At 45.4% G+C, this 23,233-nt stretch overlaps 1 protein-coding gene across 8 annotated transcripts in view; it reads right to left on the bottom strand.

Annotated features, from left to right (window-relative positions):
- Positions 1 to 17,428, bottom strand: part of COL26A1 (collagen type XXVI alpha 1 chain) — a 317,198-nt gene extending 299,770 nt beyond the window's left edge. Inside the window, exon 1 of one of the 8 annotated variants that reach the window (XM_019493390.2) lies at positions 17,167 to 17,428. In XM_019493390.2, coding sequence (XP_019348935.1) covers positions 17,167 to 17,318 — 152 coding nt within the window. In that variant the 5' untranslated portion in view covers positions 17,319 to 17,428. Of the gene's footprint in view, positions 1 to 4,372; positions 4,477 to 17,166 lie in introns of those variants that run through there. The other 7 variants (XM_019493387.2, XM_019493386.2, XM_019493389.2 and 4 more) reach the window with 7 other exon arrangements.
- Between the last annotated feature and the right edge of the window lie 5,805 nt (positions 17,429 to 23,233).

Here is a 23,233-nt window from a genome sequence, read left to right as displayed (position 1 = left end):
AATTAAGATTGAACTGGCAGCTCTTCTACACCCCACTTTCTCCTTAAGCATTGACCTTGCAACCTGACTCGCATTTTTAATACAGGTATTTGCAATATTAGATGTAGGGCATGAAGCAGGGCAGGTTTCCCTTTTAGAAAGATCCTGTGGTCAGTCATCTACAGGATGGCCAGCATGTTATGGCCAAAACAAAGCTTATCAAGGGTCTACCTTGACCATAATCTTCAAAAGTCAAGAGACCAACATTCTTCATCTATATTCTTAAAAAAAACCAGCAGTGGCTTTAGTTTCTTTTAAAGTCCCCTTCCTGCACACATTATTGTGCTCCAATATTCTACTGTTCCCCTATATTATTGCAATCAATGAGGGGGATGGTGGTTTTCAGCATTCATAGCCGAAGGAAAAAACATGAAAATATCCCTGGAATCTGGCTTTGCTGAATTTGACTGACTGGCTGGAATTTGGCATTTGATATCCATGTAGCATGGAAATCATACACAATTACAACCAAGTAAGTCATTTTGCAAACATAAAAGCTCCTTGAATTAATCAATTTCAAAAGAAGAACCTGAGCCTAAACATTTTTGCACAGTTGGATAACTCAGTTGCAGACTAGTCTCCTGTCTTTGTATTTCCAGTACATTCACAGTACTGGCTTGTTCTTTTCTAGAAAAACTGACCTTGGAGCGAGGAAGAAAAAAATACTTATTGAAAAACACCAACTAAAGCTAAAAACTAAAGTTAAAAATCTGGAAGAGAAAACATTGAAGTACTCGTTTTAACTCCTTTTCTAAAGAACACTTTCACCCGTTGCACTCTGTTTGTGGTATAAAAGATATTTAGATTCACCAGTTTTCTGACATGGATGAGCCCTATTCTGTACTTATTTAACCTGGTATTGAAAAAAAAAATTGTGCATCTCTTAAGTTGCATCAAATCAACTAACATCAAACTTGTTGCAAACCAAATGCTGTACTCAAGAAGATGAATGAAAATAGCTTGCTCTCGAGTCTATAAGCGCACCTCCTGCAGTACAGCTCTAATAACAAACTAAGCAAAGGAAACACTTAGCAAGTCAATCTCTTTAGCCTCCAGATAGGGGAACTGTTAGTAACCTACTTACACACACCTGGGGATAGGACATTTACCAATGGAACAGAGTTCACTTCCAGCATGATATCCTCCTTAAATCAGGTTCTGGCACCTGGTGCTAAGCAACACATGGTTTGCATTTGAGCTTAAACAGCTGCTAAGCCTTTTACTCAAATGAGTAGCATGATGGTCAACTATGTAGCACCAAGACTCAAGTTCTGCCCTTCAATTGAAGGCTGGTGGCATCTATTGACACCAGGGGAAGCCATGTATAACCAACAGTGGAGCTCTGCCTAGAAGTGTGGCTATATTAAGGCAATTTATTTAGCATTCCATATATTATGTATTATATATAACATGGTTAATTCATGATATAGTATGCTATATAATAATACATAATATATAACATATGCAGAAAAAATTATTTAAATTATTAATCCTTAGAAGTTGGTAGGAACATTGCAGTTTTGAAAAGGTAGTGACCCAGTTTAGGGATGTCCCTCACCATACATATTTTTACCATTACATTTAGTGCAAGTGTCTTAAAAGTTATAGCTTTGTTGCATCTGACCCTGATCAGAAGTCACAACAGCTGAAAAACCCATTCTTAAGTTTCAATAGCAGAACTCTATAGCAAGCTAGACTCCCTTTTATTTGCAGGACATAGTACAGCGGATATAGAATTCTGTACATGAAAGGCCAAACAGTAGAAACAAGAAATGAACAAGGCACAAGTAAATTTATCATCACTGCTTCCCCTTTCCTTCCTCTAAATCCCCTTGATGTCTGCTGGAAGCTTGCATGTTGGCAAGTAATCAGTCATTTCTACTTTACCTCCCAGTCATTTAGTAGACACTAGTGAGATGTAGTTTGTAAAGAGATCTATGTAGACCCATTTCACCTCAAGAACTACAAAGAACAAGAAATCCCAAATGAGAAAGCATTGCCTCTAAGGACACATAGTATTGTTTCCTCAAGTCGATGCAAAAATAGAGAGCAATGTGTCATAGATCTAGGTTGTGATGGACAAAACAAGACATTGGCCAAGACAGCATAATCTGGTCACCATTTGGTCATGTAAGTCTATTGCAAGACTTTGGTGCAATATATTCTCCTTAGTTTAGAATGATAAACATGACAGATTTTTACTCCAAGCTCCATATACAGTAAGCTACTTGAGAGGACAATCAGACAGCCTGTTCTCCAGATGACAAATCTGGACAACCAAAGCCATGAGAAGCTCTGTTAACCACATGGTTACAAAGTGCCATTCCTAAGCTTTGCCATAACAGCACAGTAATGCTTCATGACACCAGTACCTTTAAAGTAAAACTTTTATTATGGACATATTTCCTAATATTTAGAAAGCACAGAAAGCATTTGGGTGCAAAAGCAAGTGCTATAGGGAACTATTTAAATCAATGCTCAACACGCTGGGTGCGTGCGTCTACACAAGATGCTTAACTGTGCAGTAGCGTAGTTTACTGCAAAGTAAGCACGTGTATCTACACATGCACATACTTACTATGCAGTAAACCTAATTAATCATGAGTAAATCTGCTACCTGCAAATGCAAGTAGCAAATTTACTTTTGATTAGTAATGGTGCAATAGTGCTGAAGTGGATGACTGACCAGGAGCAAATCTGCTCCCCGTCAGCCATCCACCGGGGGTGAGAGTTTGCTCCCTGCCCCCCGGGAGCTGCCTGCTGCTGGGGCGGGCTCTGCCACCAGAGCCCGTGCAGGGACTATGTCCCACCGCCCCAGCAGCAGGGAGCTCCAAGCCCCCTGCTCCCAGATAGCAATCAGGAAGTGGGGGCCAGACAGCAATCAGGGAGTGGGGGCTAGGACATCCTTATCTCCCAACCTCCACTCCGCCACTGAGATCAGGGAGTGGGGGACTGGGATATCCTCATCTCCCAGCGCCAGCTCCATGGTCACGGAGCCGGCACTGGGAGACAAGAATCTCCCAGTGCCGGCCCCACAACTGCAGAGACAGAGCTAGGAGATAAGGATCTCCCAGTGCTGGCCCCCAGGTGCCTGGGTTCCCGTGGGAAACAGTGGATTTCCTTTTGCAGGTGAGCAGCACTCCAGCTTGCCAGGGGCTGCTTAAGACTGCCGGGAGTGAGATGCAGGGGGCTCCACCTGCATGCACGTGACCCCGAACACAGCCAGGTAGCATGAAGAGCAGCTCCCTGCAGGTAAATGCATGAATGACGTGTGGCCCCGGAGGCTGGGGGAGCATGGTGACTGGCTGCAGGCGGCGGTGACAGCAACGGGGGAGTGGCGGCAGCAAGCGGGGAGCTTACACAGGCAGCCACAGTGGTGTCAGCAGTGGGAGGGGAATGGCAAATGCCAACCAGCGGTCGGTGACCACCCACAGTGCGGGAGGGATGGGGGTGTAGTTCGGAGGGGAGATTCTCCTGCCCTCCCACCCCTCCCGCTCCTCCCCACACTGGGACTTACTTGCTCAACTCACGCTAACAAAAGCAGCTGTACCCAGAGCTGCTTGTGGGATGGGGTTGAGAGCACTGGCTAGGGGGGAGCAAGGCGCTGGGGGGCAAGAAACAGACTAGTGTGGGGGAAGCGGGGAGTGAAAAGCGCAATCCTGGGGCTGGGGCCAGTGGCTGGGCTCGCTCAGCATCAGGGCTGCACAGGGAAAGTGCACCGGGTTTGACCCAAATCGAATTAGTCAGCTATTACCTAGATCCAGGTTTACCTTAAACCAGGGTCTGCAGTTTTTAAACCAGTTTGTTTGAATGGAATGTCTGTACAGTTACAGGTTTAGACTGACTGCTGATCACTGAGATCTGGTCTGAAAGTGTAAGGTCGGCACCAGGACAAGCTAAGCTTAAATCGGGCGGCCATTTTGAACCCAATTTAACCTTCTAGATGTCTGTACTTAGCCTTAGTGTTTAGAGAGGCATTAACCAGGTTATATTGTGGCCTATGAGAAAGATGATTAAATGTTAAATCTGGAACAATAATGTTTCCAAAGTCTGGTGAAGACAGTTACTGGTTAGTTTACGTGCCACAACTGAATCTATGGCATGACTTAACAAGGAAATAAGGAAGACAAGTAGGTTCATGCTATTCCTTTATACCCCAGCATTTATAAGAAAGGATTACTATATATCATTCATGATATATTTACTCCCTGTTTAATATTCTGCTACTCGATTTTTGTATCCAGCAACATTTGCATTATGCCTGATGCTTTAACAGTCCAAAGCGGGGTTGAAACAACTTCTGGAACCCAATGCTCATGGACCAGCGTGGTACCTGCATGAGAAGGGTATGCTTGCAATTTGTGGGGGAAGGGTAGGCAGAAAGCAGGGCACAGCTCCCCTCTTCCTTGCTTGAGCATGCAGGCTTCCCCCACAGTTCCCATTCCCATTTGGCTGTGATGGCAAGGGCTTCCTAGTGTGGTTTAACCTCCCTGAAAGACAAAAGTTTAGGGGACTAAATCAGTAGCCAAATTCCAAACCAAGGCAATGAACACTTCAGTGACTCTTCCAGTAGCCATTAATACTTAGTGTTTTAAAAAAAAAAACCATGTATTGTTATAGCACTACAGCTGGGGTAGAGGATGGGGAAAGAGGAGTTGTCATTTGCAGTGGAAACTGAAGATGCCTAGTTTTAAAAACCCATCATACAGGCTAAAATACACTCCAATGCTGGCCAAGGCTATAGCAGACTCCTCGCTAGCACAGCCTGGTTTCCCGCAAGCAGTGAGCAAGTACTGCAGTGTGGCAAATTTTAATGACATAATCCCCACAGCAATGCAGTGAAACTTCTCCTCAGGTGAAGAAACTGAGGCAAAGGAAAAATAGTTTGTCTATACAACAGATCAGTCTGCTGCAAAGCTAGAACTGAAACCCAACTAAGCATTTTCTAAAATTATCTTATATGCCAACTGGATAAGTGTTTGGGGTTACCTTGCCAGACCTGGTATTAGAAACGGTAGAACACACACACACGCTCCAATAATTAGGATCCCATATACCATTCAAAGTTGGAGCCCCATATCTTGGGAGGTATGTAGGGGGGTTAATTTGGTTTATGTAGGTGGTCACTGCTTAGGATGTGACAAGCTTTTGTTCTGTGTTTGTGCAGTATTTAGCATAACAGGGTCCTGGTCCCCAACTGGGGCTCCCAAACATTGTTAAAACGTAAGAGTTATACATTTGAAAATAAAGTATTGTAAGTCACCATGGGCACGATTAGAACATGTATGGAAGTAGGAATACAGGAACAAGAATCAGCAATATCTTAACTAAAGGTGGGCAACCTAGGCATGAATTAACATTTTTTTACTGTTGCTCAGCCAGGGAAATAGATATCAGCTGCCACATTAACCCCATAGCTGCTGGCCAAGCCAAAAGATACCTATCCTTGCAGTAGCAGCTATTCCCTGTTGGTCCAGGGCAAAAACCCTATCAGATATGCCTCTGATCACAAGATCTAATTTTTGCCCTTTAACAGATATTTGCCCTTGAATTTTTGCCCTATTTTTTGCCATTACTTTGGGGTGGAGCTCAGAAGACATGAACTAATATGAAGGGAGGAGGATATTTCAATAACTTGAATGTTAATAAATTTTCAGTTGTATAACAAATAGCATCATGATTACAGTATTCATAGCAATACCCTTTACAACAATGCATCCACACCCATGAGAGAGGTTAGGTAGCTGTCTCTCTCCTTCCTTGCTTCTCTCATGGAATGCATTCCAGGACCTCGTTTCAGCAAAGTGGATGAGTTGTGGCAAAACACACCAACAAACCGCTAGCCACTGAGTTACGGATGTGATATTTAGTTCTTTCAAAAAGCATGTTTTCCACGGATATAAATCTCAATAACAAAAGCTCCACATAACTGTAATGCATTTAGAAGGACTTCCTTTATACATGTCCATAATTGGATACATGTGCAGTCCTGCCATACCAGCAACCCACTTCTCACCTCTGGGTACAAACTGTACTCCCACTTGGATATCTGGGATAGTGTACTGTTCAGTGTCATAACCACCACCAATATTTGTTAGTCCTATTGCAAATGCCATAGCCCTAAATTCTTGGCAATAAAAACTTTAACCATCCCAGCATGGATTCAAAGCATTCACCTTATGTTACGAGCCTGCAATTCCCTTTCCCCAATGCCAGCATAATTCATCATCAGCTGCTTCATCCCAGTTTACACCAGTGTAACAGGGGTCAGACACTACCACTATCAACCTCTGTATAGAAGAAAGGAAAGGTGTTAATTAACTTAGCTGTAAAGGCCCCTTTTCAGTTCACAGGCAGGCAAGGTTCTTGGGGTAGATGTGATATCTTTTATTAGACCAACTGAGGAGTTGGAAAAAATTTCTTGGCAAGCTTTCGGGCACAGTCACCCTTCTTCAGGCATAGGGAGTCTCTGCTGTTTTGAGACTCCAAGAAATAAGAGAAGCTAAAAGTGTGGCAGGATGTCAGTAAGAATGTAAATAGGTAGAAATTAGAAAGACAAAAGGTAAAGCAGAGAGAAGGGGAGGAATGCATGATGGGTAAAAGGCTAAAGGAATAGAATACAAGGTAGAAAAGAGGCTGTCAGTGAAAAAAGGAAATAGCTGGAGATCAGGAAAACAGGAATAAAAGAAGCTCTAAGTGTGAGAGGATGTAGTGAAAATATAAATAGGTAAAAAAGGAAAAAGAAAAGGTAAAGCAGGGGAGGGAGGGGAAAGAAAGGCAGGGGGGAGGAGAAGAGGCCAAAGGGAAACACAACAGTGGTAATAATACAAGGTTTCATAGTTTCATAGTAGTTTGGGGTCAGACGGGACCTGAACAGATCATCTAGTCTGACCCCCCCTGGCACTGGCAGGAGCACACGCTGGGATCACACGACCCACTGCCTCTCCCCATGGCCCGGTGCTGCCACACGCAGTCTGCTGCAGCTCTGCCTGTAGCAGGGCCCCCCCGCCAGGACTCACCCTCCACAACACTATGACAGGGGTTGCTACCCCCATCAAGATCCCTGCCCCCTTGCCACTTCAGTGGCTAGGCAGGGGCATGGCCAGACACCAGCCAGCAGGGCTCCTTAGGTGGCAGCAGGGGTGGGGGTTATTCCCCCTCCCTCCAGCATCTGGGGGAGAGGGCTTATTCCACCGCTTTCCCCAAGCAGGGAGAGAGCAGCATGGGTCAGGGCAGGCAGACATGGGGGCAGTGGGGGTAGAGGGGAGAATAATCCCCTCCCTGCCCCCTCCGCCTCAGGGGCCATGGCGCCCTGCCATTGCAGCAGTGAGGGGGGGAGCGCCCGGTGGACCCAGCCCAGGTCCTGCTGGTGGGACAGGGGGGGATTTAAACCCCTCTCTGGCCTGTTCAGCCCAGACTGGCCACACCCCTCCCAGCACAGTTTCCCTGCAGCCAAGGGCACGCTTTAGCTCCTGACCTGAGCAACTGCAGGCATGTGCCCGCATTTCCTCAGTCCAGAGGTCATGTCTGTCCTGTTACAAACTGATTCAACCTAGGCAAGTTAAACTAACCTGCAGAGGTTGAATCAGTTCAGGCTCCAGCTTTTTGAATGTCTGTCCCTAGCCCCAGAGGCATGTAATTTAGTAGGCAACCATCAATCCTTCTGAGTCATGGTGTATGTATGAGAAGTCACCAGGACCCTTGACACGTATGCCTACGCAGGGGCATGGAGGAGCGGAGGCTGCCCAGACCTTCCATCACCCCTTTAGATCAATGGGACAGAATCCAAAGGCCAGAGTGATTCCAGACCTTCAGTGCCTTGATCGCTGTAGTTGCATGTACATCTGAGAATGAAACCCCGCTCTCCCACACGGCAGACAAAGATTCTACCACTGAACCACAATGGCAGGTAGTACCTATGTGCTGAAACTCATATTGCAGTAAAACTGTAGGGTCATAGCTAGAAACTGCTTGCAAAACTTCATGGCTCAGATTTGCCAATAACCACTTGGCATGGGTTGACAGATGTAATTAAAGAGCTTGATGGTTTCAAAGCACATTCCCCAAGAAAATGAATAGGTTGCTGAAGTTCTTGCAACAAGGTTCCAATAGGTTTGGAGCACATTTGTCTCCATAAGGGATTTTAGCAGACTTTTTAACGACACTATCAGGACCAGATTTTTATTTATTTATTTATGGGGGGGGCAGAAAACTGTTTGCCAAGCAGTCTTCCATTATTTCCATATGCAATGGATAGTCATTCAAAATCTAATCTATGGGGCTACAGTCTAGGAGTTTGCTTTATGAAGTTATAGAAAAATATTGTATTATTTACAATATACGTTAGTTATTTCCAGTAACGTTTGCCCACGAGACCAGGCTTCACAGTGTGATGGGCTAAACTGGTTGGCTGCAGTAGTGTTGTACTTTACAGTACACTACAGGGAACGTGGCCATTTTTTGCAGGTTATGCTGATTTACAGCAGCATCAAGTCCAGTATTGTAGCGTCCTGCAGAGCCAGACTGGCACAGTAGCACTTGTTTTCCTCCAGAGATGCGACGAAAGACAGAACAACTTTAAACGGGTGACCTGTTTCTTGCACAGCTCTACAACCAAAAACTAGGGGGATCCCGCCTCCCCATGTACAGCGTTCAAAGACAGCGTGGGACTCATTTTCCGGTCAGGTCTCAGCTACTATATGTTATTTCCATCAATGTAAAGCATAAACAGGCTTTTCAGGCTTATGGATGACTTAAGTAGGTCTAGAAACAATGTTTGTGTTCCCCTCTGCAAGTGCTGCTGGTCTTTCGTCTGCCCTGGATTACTCCAGCCAGAATCCAGCCCAGGTAGCACCTCTCGGTTCTTCTCTCTTTCACTCAGCTGGCTCTAACCACTTGACCTACTAACTAAAGCCTTATGTGCAAAGGTCAGACAGAAAGACTAACTCCCATAATATAAACCATATCAATGGACCAAGGGGGAAAGAGAAAGAGAGAGAAAGAAAGTCCCCCCTACAAGCTGTCTGCTAGGCACAAAAGTAGAGGAAACAGAGTAGGTTAACGTCTATTTATTCTATAGGGGAATGGAATGTTACATACAGAAGCCAAGTAATCTAGCATAAAAAAAAATTATGTAATATTTAGGATATTGTGGCTTCCAATTGGCACTCTAACCACACCATAATGAATTACTCCCTAGAGCCTCCGCCATGGCTAAGGGAAGCATGATTATTTCATTATACGCACACATATTATATCCACACACATACACATGGAAAGCAAAGGTTCTGGGAATCTCAATTCCCAGATTTCATTCCAATACCAAGACCCCAAGCCACTCGGTGTTAAGTAGCAATGGGCTTGTCTCTCACTGGGACACTGGATTTGATAAGTCACCTAAACCCAAGTTAGAGCAGCTATATTTGAAAATTGCTACCAACCAGAAAAAAAACCAGTGTCATTTACTAAGATGGTCCCTATTGCAGCAGCCATTACAATTCTAGCGAGGATATAGGTTTAACAATTCAGAGATTAAGCTGACCAAGGAATTTAACTCCCACTCAGTGTTTAGAGTAATGGGGTTTAGCACGATGAAACACTGAAGCCCAAGCATCAGATTTCTGCCCCCTCTCCCCCTCCACATCGCTAGTGCCAATGACAGACACAAGCTGACAGCTCAGTTCAGAGAATCCCTGCAGTTTTCAGCATTAAATTCATTAAAAACAACTGTGTAAAAAAAACCTCAGTGAAGCCACAATTACCGCCAACTAAGTAATGTTTTCCCAGGGATATGCAGTACTGAGTGACAAAAGTGCTCTGTAGTTCCCAAGTCCCAGACAGCCTCAAAGAGCCAAAAAGATCAAGGGCGCATTTTCAAGTGCCTGGCAGCAAAATTTCAAGAGATTTCAGCTCATATTCAGGCACCTAAGCAAAGACCAAATGTGCAGGAGGGCTCTACACCCAACATACACTTTTCTTTAAGTCCTAGCCTTAGATCTCAGGTCACTTATCAACTAAATTAAAGTGAGATCAGGATCAGGCCACAAGTATCACAATAAGTGATCATGTGACATCATTGGACAAAGTCTTTGGAACGCACATATGCACACACACAGAGCTGGCCATTGCCAAGCCACATATGGTGCCACTGTGTTTCTTCTATAGCCTGCAGAGTCAAAAATATTTTTTCAGCCTGGGATCAAATGAGATGGGCAAGGAGGGGGATATCCAAAATCTATTCAAAAGAGTAGGGCTTGTATGAGACCACAGCCATGGTAAAGCACAGAAAAGAGCTGTGGTTGCTTTCGACTCATCAATGGGATTTCAATGTTAGATAGTTCCTAGCATCTTTGTTACTGAAGTATTTCCATAAAGCAAAGGCATAAGTAAGTCTTGCCAAATCCTTCCTCCTCCCCCAGAAAAAGCAACAACAAACACTAGCAATGCACATTTGGCAAGTAGGAACTCTGAGCATGTGAGGTTCATTCCTGTAGATGATGCTACCTCTACAACCACCTGAACACTCTTTTGAGATTATATGGAATAAATTATATGGAATAAGTTAAACTGGTTACGGTAATAGAAAGCGCTCCAAGATTCAAGTGGTATCTTGAGCTAAGTCAAACCCAAGAAGCTTGAGGAGAGGGCTGAAGAAAAAAAGCAGAGCTTGGAGAACAATGTGAAGAACATAATCCAAAAGGAAACGAAGACCACTGGCAGCTGTTAAGAACTAAAAAATAAAGTAAAAATCTGCATTGCCAAAACCTTCTTCCTTGAGAAAGCCATGAACATGCATTAAAGCCCAATATGCACCCAGGCCCAAAGAGCAGAACCTCTTTTGTCATCCATTACAGATTCAGAGTAGTTAATAAAAAGGCCCATATCCCTTCCTCCATTTACCAAAAGAGCCTGGAGGAGGGAGAATTAGAAACATCTGAGTTTAATAAGGACTGAACTGTATACAGTAAGAGAAACTTCTGGCCTTTCAGCACAGCCCACCAGGCTACCAAGCATCACAGCAGCAGACCAACTGGAAACCCAGTACAGAGATACATCATTAGAACAGACTCACTGGCAAGCCTGTGCAAAGGGTACATACAGCACAACTGTTTGTGCAAAGCTGGGTCTTCCTCATTAGCCTTTTCATGCTTAGGAAAAACAAATCAATCAAGCTGAAGGATCTCAGTCTGAGCCTCCTGAACAAGCACAATTCTGCTGAATGATCAGTGGAAGGGGAATTGAGGTGCTCAACAAAAGGCTTTTGAGCCTCCAGACTAGGTGTGCTAAGCACACCATAGAGAAGAGACAGGAGGTAAATAATAGACAAAGCAACTGCTCAGGTGGTGAGCCACCACTCTCCAACAGCCCTGGGCTCCAACTACACAAGTTAGAATTTACACAACTACACAAGTTAGAATTTCAGCTGGGGATACTCTGTTCCTCTAGATTCATCATCATTTTAACAGTAGAAAAGAGACATCCCAAGTAAAGCAAAACAATTCTCATTAGAATATTCAAATTAAATGTTCTGGTGCATTTTCCATCCCCAAACCTGAAGCCAAATTAGGCCCAAATGTAAGAGGCTTCAAACACCATCCAGTCCCTCTCAACCACAAGTGAGACTTGTTTCACATTCACACTTTTGAGTTAGATGGTGGTCATTTTATATATGGAGAGAACTAAAGAGCAGAGATAGAAGTGTCTTTACCAAGACACACAGCATGTCTAGAGCTACAGTTAAAACTCAGGAGCCCAAGCACCCAGTCATCTCGTGTAAATACAAACTCCTACAATCTAATTCATCCACACTCCCAAAAACCTTAGGCTGCTTGTTTTTTGTGTGTGAAAAGAACAACTTGACCCAAAAACATCTTTGACCTTTTCTTCACTATACCCAGACCCCAATTCCACAGACTAAACACATGCTGAAGTGTTTAGTGGTAGATGGGTCGGTCTCGACCTGGAAGGGTGTGGGCAGTGGGGTCCCGCAGGGTTCGGTCCTTGGACCGATAGTCTTTAATGTCTTCATCAGCGACTTGGACGTGGGAGTGAAATGTACTCTGTCCAAGTTTGCAGATGACACAAAGCTATGGGGAGAAGTGGACACGCCGGAGGGCAGGGAACAGCTGCAGGCAGACCTGGATAGGCTGGACAAGTGGGCAGAAAACAACAGGATGCAGTTCAACAAGGAGAAATGCAAAGTGCTGCACCTAGGGAGGAAAAATGTCCAGCACACCTACAGCCTAGGGAATGACCTGCTGGGTGGCACAGAGGTGGAAAGGGATCTTGGAGTCCTAGTGGACTCCAAGTTGAACATGAGCCGGCAGTGTGACGAAGCCATCAGAAAAGCCAATGGCACTTTATCGTGCATCAGCAGATGCATGACAAATAGGTCCAGGGAGGTGATACTTCCCCTCTATAGGGCGTTGGTCAGACCGCAGTTAGAGTACTGCGTGCAATTCTGGGCGCCACACTTCAAGAAGGATGCGGATAACCTGGAGAGGGTACAGCGAAGGGCAACTCGTATGGTCAAGGGCCTGCAGACCAAGCCCTACGAGGAGAGACTAGAGAAACTGGACCTTTTCAGCCTCCGCAAGAGAAGGTTGAGAGGCAACCTTGTAGCTGCCTATAAATTCATCACAGGGGCACAGAAGGGAATTGGTGAGGATTTATTCACCAAGGCGCCCCCGGGGGTTACAAGAAACAATGGCCACAAGCTAGCAGAGAGCAGATTTAGACTGGACATAAGGAAGAACTTCTTCACAGTTCGAGTGGCCAGGGTCTGGAACGGGCTGCCAAGGGAGGTGGTGCTCTCCCCTACCCTGGGGGTCTTCAAGAGGAGGTTAGACGAGTATCTAGCTGGGGTCATCTAGACCCAGCACTCTTTCCTGCTTATGCAGGGGGTCGGACTTGATGATCTATTGAGGTCCCTTCCGACCCTAACATCTATGAATCTATGTTTTACTATACAGAGATCAATGCGAGCAAATGCCTGAATACTTGTATTGAGGCTACAGCTCTTCTCACACACACCCCCAACCAGCAGCCAGTAACCTTTAATAAGCTGTGGGATAGACAACCTAGCTCCAGGTCAATGCCGGTCTGAATCCAAACCAAGCTGTTAGTTTCCAAGTCGAATGCAAATATTCAGTCCCATGGTAAGAAGTAATCCAAAAAGTTGTAGAATAGTCACAGCTCCTACTGAAGTCACGGGGAACTGCAGCTGCTCAACACCTCATAGGATAAAGCCCTTGGTGGCTACACACCAGTTCCCTTAGCCAAGCATTCAAGTTACAAACAGTCACCACAAAAGGCAGCAGCCTAAGAGCTTATCTACATAGGAAAGCTGCTACAGAGTAGACAGCATCAATGTATAGCATATTAGCTATGCTGCACTAGAACCCTATTCATGTACACGTATGTTCTTGGTCTACATTCATTACAAACATCCAAGCTGGTATAAATTATACCAGCACTGCACGTGTAGATGCTGCTGGCTAGCCCTGCACTGGAGCACCCTTGTGACCCAGGTAGGCCCTCTGCAGCACACTGAGCCAGACTAAAGCAACCCCAGGCTGGTAGGCTGACCCCCCAGGCACTCTGCCAGCCAGGGTTGCCCAGCTCAGCTCAACGTGGACTCGATGATCTCCCGAGGTCCCTTCTAGCCTTAGTGTCCATGAAATCTATGAAACGTGCTGTGGTCCCAGGCACACATTCAAATACAATGCCCGGGAACAATAAGCTCTGGCACGATACATAAGCTAGTTTTCTGCTGGTTTTGTTTTCTTCTAGTTTTTTTACTGTGTACTAGTAGCACATTTAAATGTGCGCTGCTTGACTTTTGTAAATAACTACTCCTTAATAGATATGCACAGACAAAACACAATAGTGCAATTTATACTCATATAATTTTATCCCCAATTCCTTCACTAGAAGATCTGCAGATTCAATGAAGTTATGCTATTTAGAGGTTCCTATTTTCTGCCTTTTTTCAGTATCAGAATGAATGGCCTCAAATGTAATGCATTAAATCCCCTTATCTCTTGCCTGAGGGGACCAAAAAAATCATAACTTTGCTAGAAAAGCAGCAACAAGCCAATTAAAACAAAGAACACTGAGTTTATTACAATGTACATGATATTATCAAAATCCACCAAGTGGTGTTTAATAATATTACCTATCTACCGCCTACAGATGTTCATGGCAATTTAACATTGAAAAATGGAAGCTCTACCTCTAGCCAGTTTACAAAGCTAATAGCCATATTCTCTCACTAGAACTGAAACTCCTGTTCTGCAGAAAGTTCTGTTAAACGAAAAAAAAATCTTTAGGTTCATAAAGAGCATGAATCAGTGGGGTCAAGATTTCCCCAGAAATAAAGTCTCTGTTCTGCAGAAATCAACCCTGCAGGTTTTGAGAGGCTTGAAACAGTCAACGCCTGTCAGGCTGCCTGGAGTACAGTAACCTGCAAGGGGGGTAGTGCCCAGATAGCTCAATTCCAGGGCAGCTCATCAGACTGACTTAAATGACAGAAACAACCACATGGCTCAAAGATTTTCCAGCAGAAGGAGGGAAGAGGGGGAAATGGAAGTTTTTTTAAAAACAGGAGGTGGAGGAAAGAAGTTCACTTTCCACAAGAGGCACATACTCAGCTGGGAAATCCTGTTAATGGAAAATTTCCAAACAGCTCTCACGACCATCTTCAGTGACCAGATTAGCCCTGGGGTGGAGGAAGAGGAGGAGAGAAGGGTAGGGGTCCAGTCTTTACAGCTGACTGCCTAGCTTGCCAGAGCCTACAAACTAAAAAGCACACAGTGCAAGCTGAAGTTCTTGTAGGCAGCAATAACTGGAGAGGATATGGACAGCCCACCCTTAGCAAATGAACCAAAGTCAGTGTGAAAGCAGCCATGGGACAGGGAGCACATTACAGCATTGGCAAAAGGATAAAATGGTAAGGGATGTATGAAGACAGTAATAACTAGTGTCTATATGGTGTCTCTCATCCGCTGCAAGTTCTTCACAATATCTTCACGCAACATCTAGCATGATAGACTGTAATCTGGCAAGGCCACTGCTACAACATAAATGTTAAAGAGTAGATCCTGAAGCATTTTACAGAGTTGTTCAGTTACTAATAATCTCTTCTTTTAGATGGGAAAAGTGACACTGCATAGCAGAGATGCAGCAACTTACACCAGATGTTAGTTCAGCTCATTGAAGGGTCTCATCCAAACAATTCAGGTTTAATTCTGGAATTTGTTACCAAGTCTCAACTCCCGGCACCACATATGAGGCACAGAAGCACAGCAATCACAGAACCCCAGCCTAAGTTGCAATAAGAAATGATCTCCAAAAATAAACGCAACATTAGAGCATTCCCCCCGCCCCTCATCTTCCCAAACGTGCACTATTTTTCCCACTAGAAAATGTTCTAACAAAAATAGATTTCATAGACATTAGGGATGGAAGGGACCTCCTGAGATCATCAGGTCCAGCCCCCTGTCCAAAGGGCAGGAAGTCAGCTGGGGTCAGATGACCCCAGCAAGATAAGCATTCAAATGCTTCTTGAACGTGTCCAGAGTAGGTGCTTGCACCACTTCTGGGGGGGGAGACTATTCCAGACTCTGGAGACTCGAACAGCAAAGAAATGTTTCCTTATGTCCAGTCTATAAGGGTCTTCCAGCAGTTTGTAACCATTGGACCTTGCCTTCCCTTTCAGGTTGAGAGAAGCATAGATATTTTCCCTGAAATCTCTTGGCTAAAAAGAGAAAAGAGAGAGAGACTGCCCAATGAAAGACCCTACTTTAGAAGCGTCATTTCAAAATATTACTTCACATGATTTTTCAAATGCTTAAATTTGACATCTCAGATTCAAAACCTTGGCACTGAAAGTTTTGATAGTTTTGATGCTGAAACAGAAAGTCAAACTAATGTGCAAGTGCCAAAAGTTTCCCCATCAGATTTTAAGTTTCAGAGCCAGTTTTACCCCAAAATATCAATTAGTTCTGCAATTTTAACTAGGAAATTAGTCATAGAGCAAGTATGTTTTTTGCCATAAAATCATAGAAAATGAGGGTTGGAAGGGACCTTAGGAGGTCACATCCAGTCCAACCCCTGGCTCAAAGCAGGGCCAGTCCCAAATAGCTCATCCCAGGCAAAGCTTTGTCTACCCCGGTCTTAAAAGCATCTAAGGATGGAAGTTCTACCACCTCTCTGGCTGGCCCTTTCCAGCGCTTTACTTCCCTCCTCCAGAGAAAGTTTTGCCTGACACCCAACATAAACTTCCCTCGCCGCAAATGGACACAAAGAAATTAAAACAATCAGCCAAGAAAGCAAGACAAAAATAAAATCCAACAAAACTGGACAGAAACAAGCGAGCGTTGATGATCTGAAGAAAGGAGCCTATGAATACGGCTGCTATAAGCAAAAGCTTGCAGGGTAATCAACGGGCCATAGCCTTGGCTATACCCAGCAGACAACATGTGGCTCCCTGTGCAAGCTATGGTTTGGCAAGGGGGTGCCTGGCTAAGGGCGCAGTAGTTATCATCATTACATGTACACTATTCTGAGCCTGCACCCCCTGAAGATGGAGGTCAGCTCCACGCGCTGGCCTAACACGTAAAGGTTTTACGCAACACGAACCATTTTTTGCCATCTCAAGGCTGGCACGCACCCTTTCTCCCCGCTGCGGGCACACGGCTGTTGTGGCCGGGGGGCTTCTGTCTGGCTTTTGCCGCCCACCAAACCACTGCAAAGGGGGAGGAAGAAATCAGGGGCACTGCTTCGCCCGGGGGCTCTGGCTTTGTTGCCCACCAAGTCCTTGCGAAGGGGTGGGGGGAAGAAAGCAGGGGCACAGAGCGCACAAGCCCCAAACCTTGGGTGCTGCCGCTCCTCTGCTGGGAACTGAAAGCAAGGAAATTCAAACAGCCCTTGAAAGGCTCGAGCCAGGCTGGCTCTCCACCAGTCCCGCGGCTGGGCACACGAAGGAGCAGCTCCGCGCAGGGGCTCCCACGCACCCCCGACCCGCGGGCGAGGCTGCGGGCCGGGTCCCTCTGCCGGCGGAGCGAGGGAGGCAAAGCCCGCGGCGACCCGGCCAGGTGGGACGGCGGGCGGCTCGGTCCTACTCACCGGCGGGAGGCGAAGCCGCTGCCCGGGGAGCCGGGGCTCTGCTCGGGGTAGCCGTGCGGCAGCGCGGAGGCGGGGAAGGGGTAGAGGAAGCCGGTGCCCAGCGCGCCCCCGCAGAGGCAGCACCACCAGGGCAGCAGCGCGGCCAGGTCCATGCCGCTCGCGGGCCGGGGCCGGGGCAGCGGCTCGGGGCGCACACGCAGCTGCGGATCCCGCTCCCGTTTGGCGAGGGTGGCCCGACTCCGTCAAAGGGGCGTGGGGCGGCGCCGGCACTCGGCTCCCTGCGCGGGGCGGGCGGGAGGCAGGCGGCGGACCTGCCCCCGGCCGGGAAGGTGCAGCTCCCCTCGGGTCCCGGCGAGCTGCATCGCCCGCGCGTCCGCTGCTGGCGGTGCCGAGGAGGAGGACGCCGTCCCGGAGCCTTTCCCGCACCGGGCTGCAGCAATGCAAGCAGAAACCTGCAGCACCTCACCCAGCAGAGACAGACCCTCCCGTCTGAGAGCATCAGTCCCCCCGGACCTGAGCCGGATTAGGAGGAAGCGTCTCTCGGGACAAATTTGCCCAGACCTGGCCACCACAGTGCCTCGTGTGAAGCATCCGGTACTACCCACTGTCAGACCAGCCCAGGACAAGCCCGCCGGCCTCACTTGCCATGGTCCCCTGCTTTTAGGCTATGCCTAACGCTGCTGTGTCGCTCTGCAAAGCGCATTACCCTGTGCTGCTTGCTTCTCTCACGAAGATTCATTGTGCTTGAAGATAAACTTTCCAATGACTGGAGATGGATGCTAGACAAAAAAAAAAAAATCAGACTGCAAAAATAAGGCATCTCATCGTGAAGTCACTGAAGCAGCTTGAGGTACCGAAACCCTAAAAGCAAGATCAGGGTTGGAAAACAAAAAGAGATGCTCGCATCCAAGTTAGGGGTTTGCTGCAGGGAATCACGGGGTGACATCCGATACATAGGATGAAATTAAATGATAATGGTTCCTTCTGATCTCAAGCATTTCTTACTTGGCATTTGTTTGGTTAGTATTTATTCAGATCAGAAGTTTCACTGATGACCAGGATCAATATCTGGTTAATAGCTGCTACTAAACTTATCACATGAAACCTTGCAATTCAGAGAACTAAATAGGGTAAAGGGCTCGAAGACAGCTTGGGAAACAGGATGAACCCATTGCTTAGGAAAACTAAGTGTTTGAATCTTGCTCTAACTCAGGGGCAGGTAATTATTTCTGGTAGAGGGCCACTTACTGAATTTTGGCAAGCTATCAAGGGCTGCATTACAAGCATCCAGGGGCAGATAAATATTAATTTTCTAAATTTTTAGGGGCCCCGCAGGCCAGATAGAGTGGCCTGGCAGGCTGCATCTGGCCCGTGGGCCGCATTTTGCCCACCCCTGCTCTGACTCTAAGGGAGAGCATTATCCATTTACACAGCCCAGTGACCTAGTCACCTGAGTGGATCGCTGTGCTAAGCGACAGATACGCAGATGCAACTGTTATTTGGATCCCATCAGATCCACCCCCCAGTACTAATGGCTGTTGGAGCCAACTCCATGAAGAAGCCAGTCTCCAACATAGTTTAGGACTTTAAATTTTGATAGCAGAAGTGTGTTCAAGAGTGCGTGCGTAGGCAACCAGAAGCAAACTAATAGCCATTAAAAATAAAATGAAAAAAACAAAAAAAGTCATAATTCATGGCAGGCACCACCGAATTGACAGTCCTCAATAAGGCTCAGGTCTCCTACTTGTACCAGCTGTAAACTTCAGTTGTGGCCCTCCCAAATCCACTCCCAACAGGATTCAGTTTACTTTTATGTAAGCAAATGACCATAGTTCTTTCTACTTCTTTATTTATACACCTTTGTGGCCAGGTTGGTCTTGGCAATACTCCCCTTATAGTCGATCAGATGCTGCTCACCCTGACTCAGTTTCTCTCTGGGTTTCTGTCAGCAGCTGGCTCCAGCAGGGCCCAGCGCTGCGGTGGCTTCACCTTCAGTCCTATCCAAGTCCCACCTCCCTGGGGGATCCACCTGGCAGAAGAGCAGCAGAACAAGAGCAAAAGCTCTTTGCTCCTGGAAGCTCTCCCAGGAATTTTAACCACTGCGGTAACAGGGTTTCTAGCCAGCTGCTCTCTGCTGCTGGGTGCTCCTTCCTATTCCTAGTTTGGCTTGAGACCCCAGTCAGTTCTGGTCTCACAGAGGATCGGTCTGTTCTAGTCCTCAGCTTTTTACAGCCATTGAACTCCAGGCATGCCTTTGTGAGGCAGCACCCAGCACTCTCCATGTCTAGCCTTCCTCCCCTTGGGCACACTGTCAGATAACTGTATTGCTCCACATCCCCAAGCCAGACACAGAGAACAGATGTTAGTATAGCCCCAAAGGAGACCTAGAAACAAAGAGGTCTTTTACCACTCCGCCCCCCTCACAGGCTGCTGACAGGCCATGCTCGCTTAGTAGGCATGTCCATTGGGGTCCTCATTTCTAATCTACTTCATGCATCAAAAGTTCATTCTTGTCCCTTCAGCTCACTCAGAAGACTCTGTCCCTTGAACCACACATCCACAGAAACCCTCTAAGCCAAAGGTCCCCAACCCATGGACCACAAAGGCTTGGCTGCAGGTCTACAGGTAAGTTGACTGCCAGACCGGAAATCCGGAAGTGGCCAGCATACAGTATGCTGGTCCACAGTTTGCTGGTCTGCAGTCATTTCCGGTCTGCAGTTTGCTGGTCTGTGGTCTAAAAAGGTTGGGAACCACTGCTCTAGGCCTATCCAACTCCCTCCCAGCCAGATCAGAAAACGGACCCAGCACCTAATTACCAACTGTGTGTTGGGGGAGGGGGGAGCTACTCCATCACAGCGGAGACTGAACCTATCTCCCTTTAAAGAGCCCTGTAGCCTGTGACAACAAAAACATTTGCCCAGGCTCAGTGAGCAGCTGACATTATTCTACTAGTCCCAAATGTAGTTGCCAGGCTCCATGGATGAACACGTCACATCATCCCTGCATTGAGTTTCATCTGGCCTCATGCTTCCCATTCTCTCAGATCCACTAGGTCCTTCTGAAGGTCCTCACAGAGATGTTTTGTCATCTGCAGGGTTTGCTACCTGATGCTACACTGACATTTCACTGATTGTTAATGAATACGTTACAAACAGACCTGAATCCTAGAGCTTGGGGCATCTCCACTGTTAGCTGCACCATGATAAATATTGTGAGAGGCATGTTAGAGGCACTAATTTAGTACAACAAACCTTAGAAGTAAGCTAGCCTAGTAGTATTGCCATTTTACAGATTTAAAAACCTGATGACTGAAGCCCAGCAGTGGAGTGACTTTGCTCAAGGTCACGGAGGGTTGAAAGCAGAGCCAGGAATAGAATTTGGCTCTCCTGGCTCCCATTACCCTTGCTGTAACCTCTACATCATGTTTGCTCCCCTTGCTTTGTGGTTGAGCTAAGATGAGACTAAAGAATTATCTTTTAAGATGTTTCTTGGAAAGAAAGGAGAAAGAATGATATTGTCTAGTATAAGTAGAGAATTAAATATATTTCATGTTTAGACCTCTGGATATGCGTAATATAATCAAACACAATAGCAGAAATAAATGAATATTTTTTCTCCCCATGGTGCTTACAACTGCAACATATCCCAACAATTTCTCAGAACTATGTTGATAAATTGGAAACACAGTGATGGAGGCAGTAAAGACAGCCAACAAAAATATAATTCATTCAATTTATCAGGGAGACTAACATTGAGAAGAGTAGCCCTGAAAACTGAACGGTCTAGTTCTTAAAAAAGCAGACACACTCAATTACAAAAGATAAAGCTATACATTTTAAGAATGATGATAAACATATTGATTAAATAGTTGCCCTGGCAACTGGGGCTAAATACATTATTTGGAACTATTTTGCTTGCTCAGTTCAAGATGAAGAATTGGGAAGGCCAGCTGGAAAAGTAAACAGAAGGGTGAGAGAAGAATTGTAAGAACAAAATAAGGGATGGGAACAGATTCTGAATTTTTGCCCCACTTTGCTGGTTGACACCAATGGGGTTACTCCTCAGTTGCACTGCTATACATGAGAGCAAAATATGGCACCAGAATTTCAAGGACAACACTTAAGTCTTCTGTATAATTTCCAGGACTGTAAAAGTCACTGCTCTGTGAATAAAGTCAGAATTTGGTTAGACAATATGAAAATCACTGTGAATAAGCTTTATGAGGCTGCCTCTTGGATTATGTCAGTGAGTTTTTTCATGTAGATGCTAGAAAGAGAGCAAGACACAACCAGCTTTGTTCCACTTGATAAAAAAATTATGGACATGTAAATTATGAAGTGCCCTTTTGAAGTTAGAATGGAGCCACAGATAAGAAGCTGATCTAAAACCAAAATACTTGGGATAAATCCCTTCCAGGATCCAGAATGCAGATTACTCCATCATTAAAATGACCAAATAGATCTGCTCAAGTAACCTTTGAGAGTTAAAATAGATAAGAGTTTGGTAGCATTAAGAGCTTAGAAAGTTCACTATGATAAATGTATTTGCAAAATTATGTATGTGAGATATTACAGCATATTTAGTAATGTTACTAGATAGTGTATTCTGGGCCTGATCCTGGAGTCACTACTTAGGCAAAACTCATTGATCTCTGAGGGTTGTATGAGGCCAGTGAAGACAAAATTCTGCAAAATACTCAGAGTCAAGAATAATTCAGCGAAGAGTAAACTAGTTGACTAGAGAGATCAATGGGATTATTGGGAAAATAGCTGAGTGCAGTGAAATTATGTGACCTCTTTAAAAAGTTTTGCATCAGGAAAATAATCAATTATATAATTTTGCTAATGGAATATCCCTCAGTACAGTGATTAGAAATAACCTAACTTCTGAAGCATCACTAGATTTGACTCTTGATTTTGTGCCTTACATACTTCAGATACAGGATTCTCTCAAAACCATAAGCTTGTCATCAATATCACATCATATATCATATCATGTGTTAAGGCCTGACTGCATGCTCAGTTCTGTGCAGGGCAGAACCTGCAAGCTTGTGAACTCTCTAAAACATGGACACTCTAGAAGATATCCAAATAAGACAAAAATTCCTACAGATTTAAAGGAAAAAACTGTCATAAATTATGTATTTGTGTGGGGTTTTTAAATGGGCCAAAGACATTGGGCAGCCAAAATACAAGGATGCCTAGATACCTAACTCCCTTGGTCTTTCTTGCAAATCATAGTTTAGTTTCTACCATCAAGGTTTTGTCCTTGTGAACCATACAGAAGTGCATTTTTGGAAGAATGTGAATGACAGAAATATGAGGTCCAGGTATCTCTCCCTCAAGGACTCCAGCTCCAAAGTCTTCCTCCTACAGGCTCCTTCCCCCCCCCCCCCCATGTTCTTTCAGTTGGTCTTATGACATGACAGTCATTTCCTCGCACAATGGGAGCCACAAATCAGCAGGTACTTCCCATTGGTACATCTTGACCTGCTTCCCTTCCATATTATCACCCAGACTTCAGACATTTCCATTTCTGCATCCCATCTCTCCTTTCCCAGAGTACCCAGCTCCATCTCCCCCTCAGCTGCTGTTGGTATTTGCGGATGTTCCTGACAACTATCTCATAGTCAGCCTCAATTCAAATATCACATCCCTCTTCCCCATGCAATTCTATTTTAATCTCACACTGACTGAAAACATTTGTGCCCCTGGACTCGCAGGACTCCTTTGATAACTTATTCCATATGGATTTTGAAACAGTGTAGCCAGAAAGTTGTCTTCCCTGCCCCCACTCCTTTCCCATGCTTCTAATTTTCAAATTAAGTCCTCTTGTTTTCATGGACTTTGTCTGTATCAACATGATTTATCCACCTCATTATTTTAAACCCATTGGCTGAGCCGCAACAAGATATCTATTCAAACAAGAATATGCCAAACCTTCTTAATATGCTTCATACCTTCCAGGTGAAAGGCCTGGGATTCTTCTGTTCTTTCAACTTGATCCCCTTAAGAACAATTATATCCTTTTAAGTTACAGTGATCAGTACTCTATAGAGTCTACTAGA

The sequence above is a fragment of the Alligator mississippiensis genome, chromosome 14 (assembly GCF_030867095.1).
Source record: "Alligator mississippiensis isolate rAllMis1 chromosome 14, rAllMis1, whole genome shotgun sequence".
In the NCBI taxonomy this organism is placed as follows: Eukaryota; Metazoa; Chordata; order Crocodylia; family Alligatoridae; genus Alligator; species Alligator mississippiensis.
The sequence above is the reverse complement of the archived record's forward strand: the minus strand, read 5'-3'. Positions and strand labels throughout refer to the sequence as shown.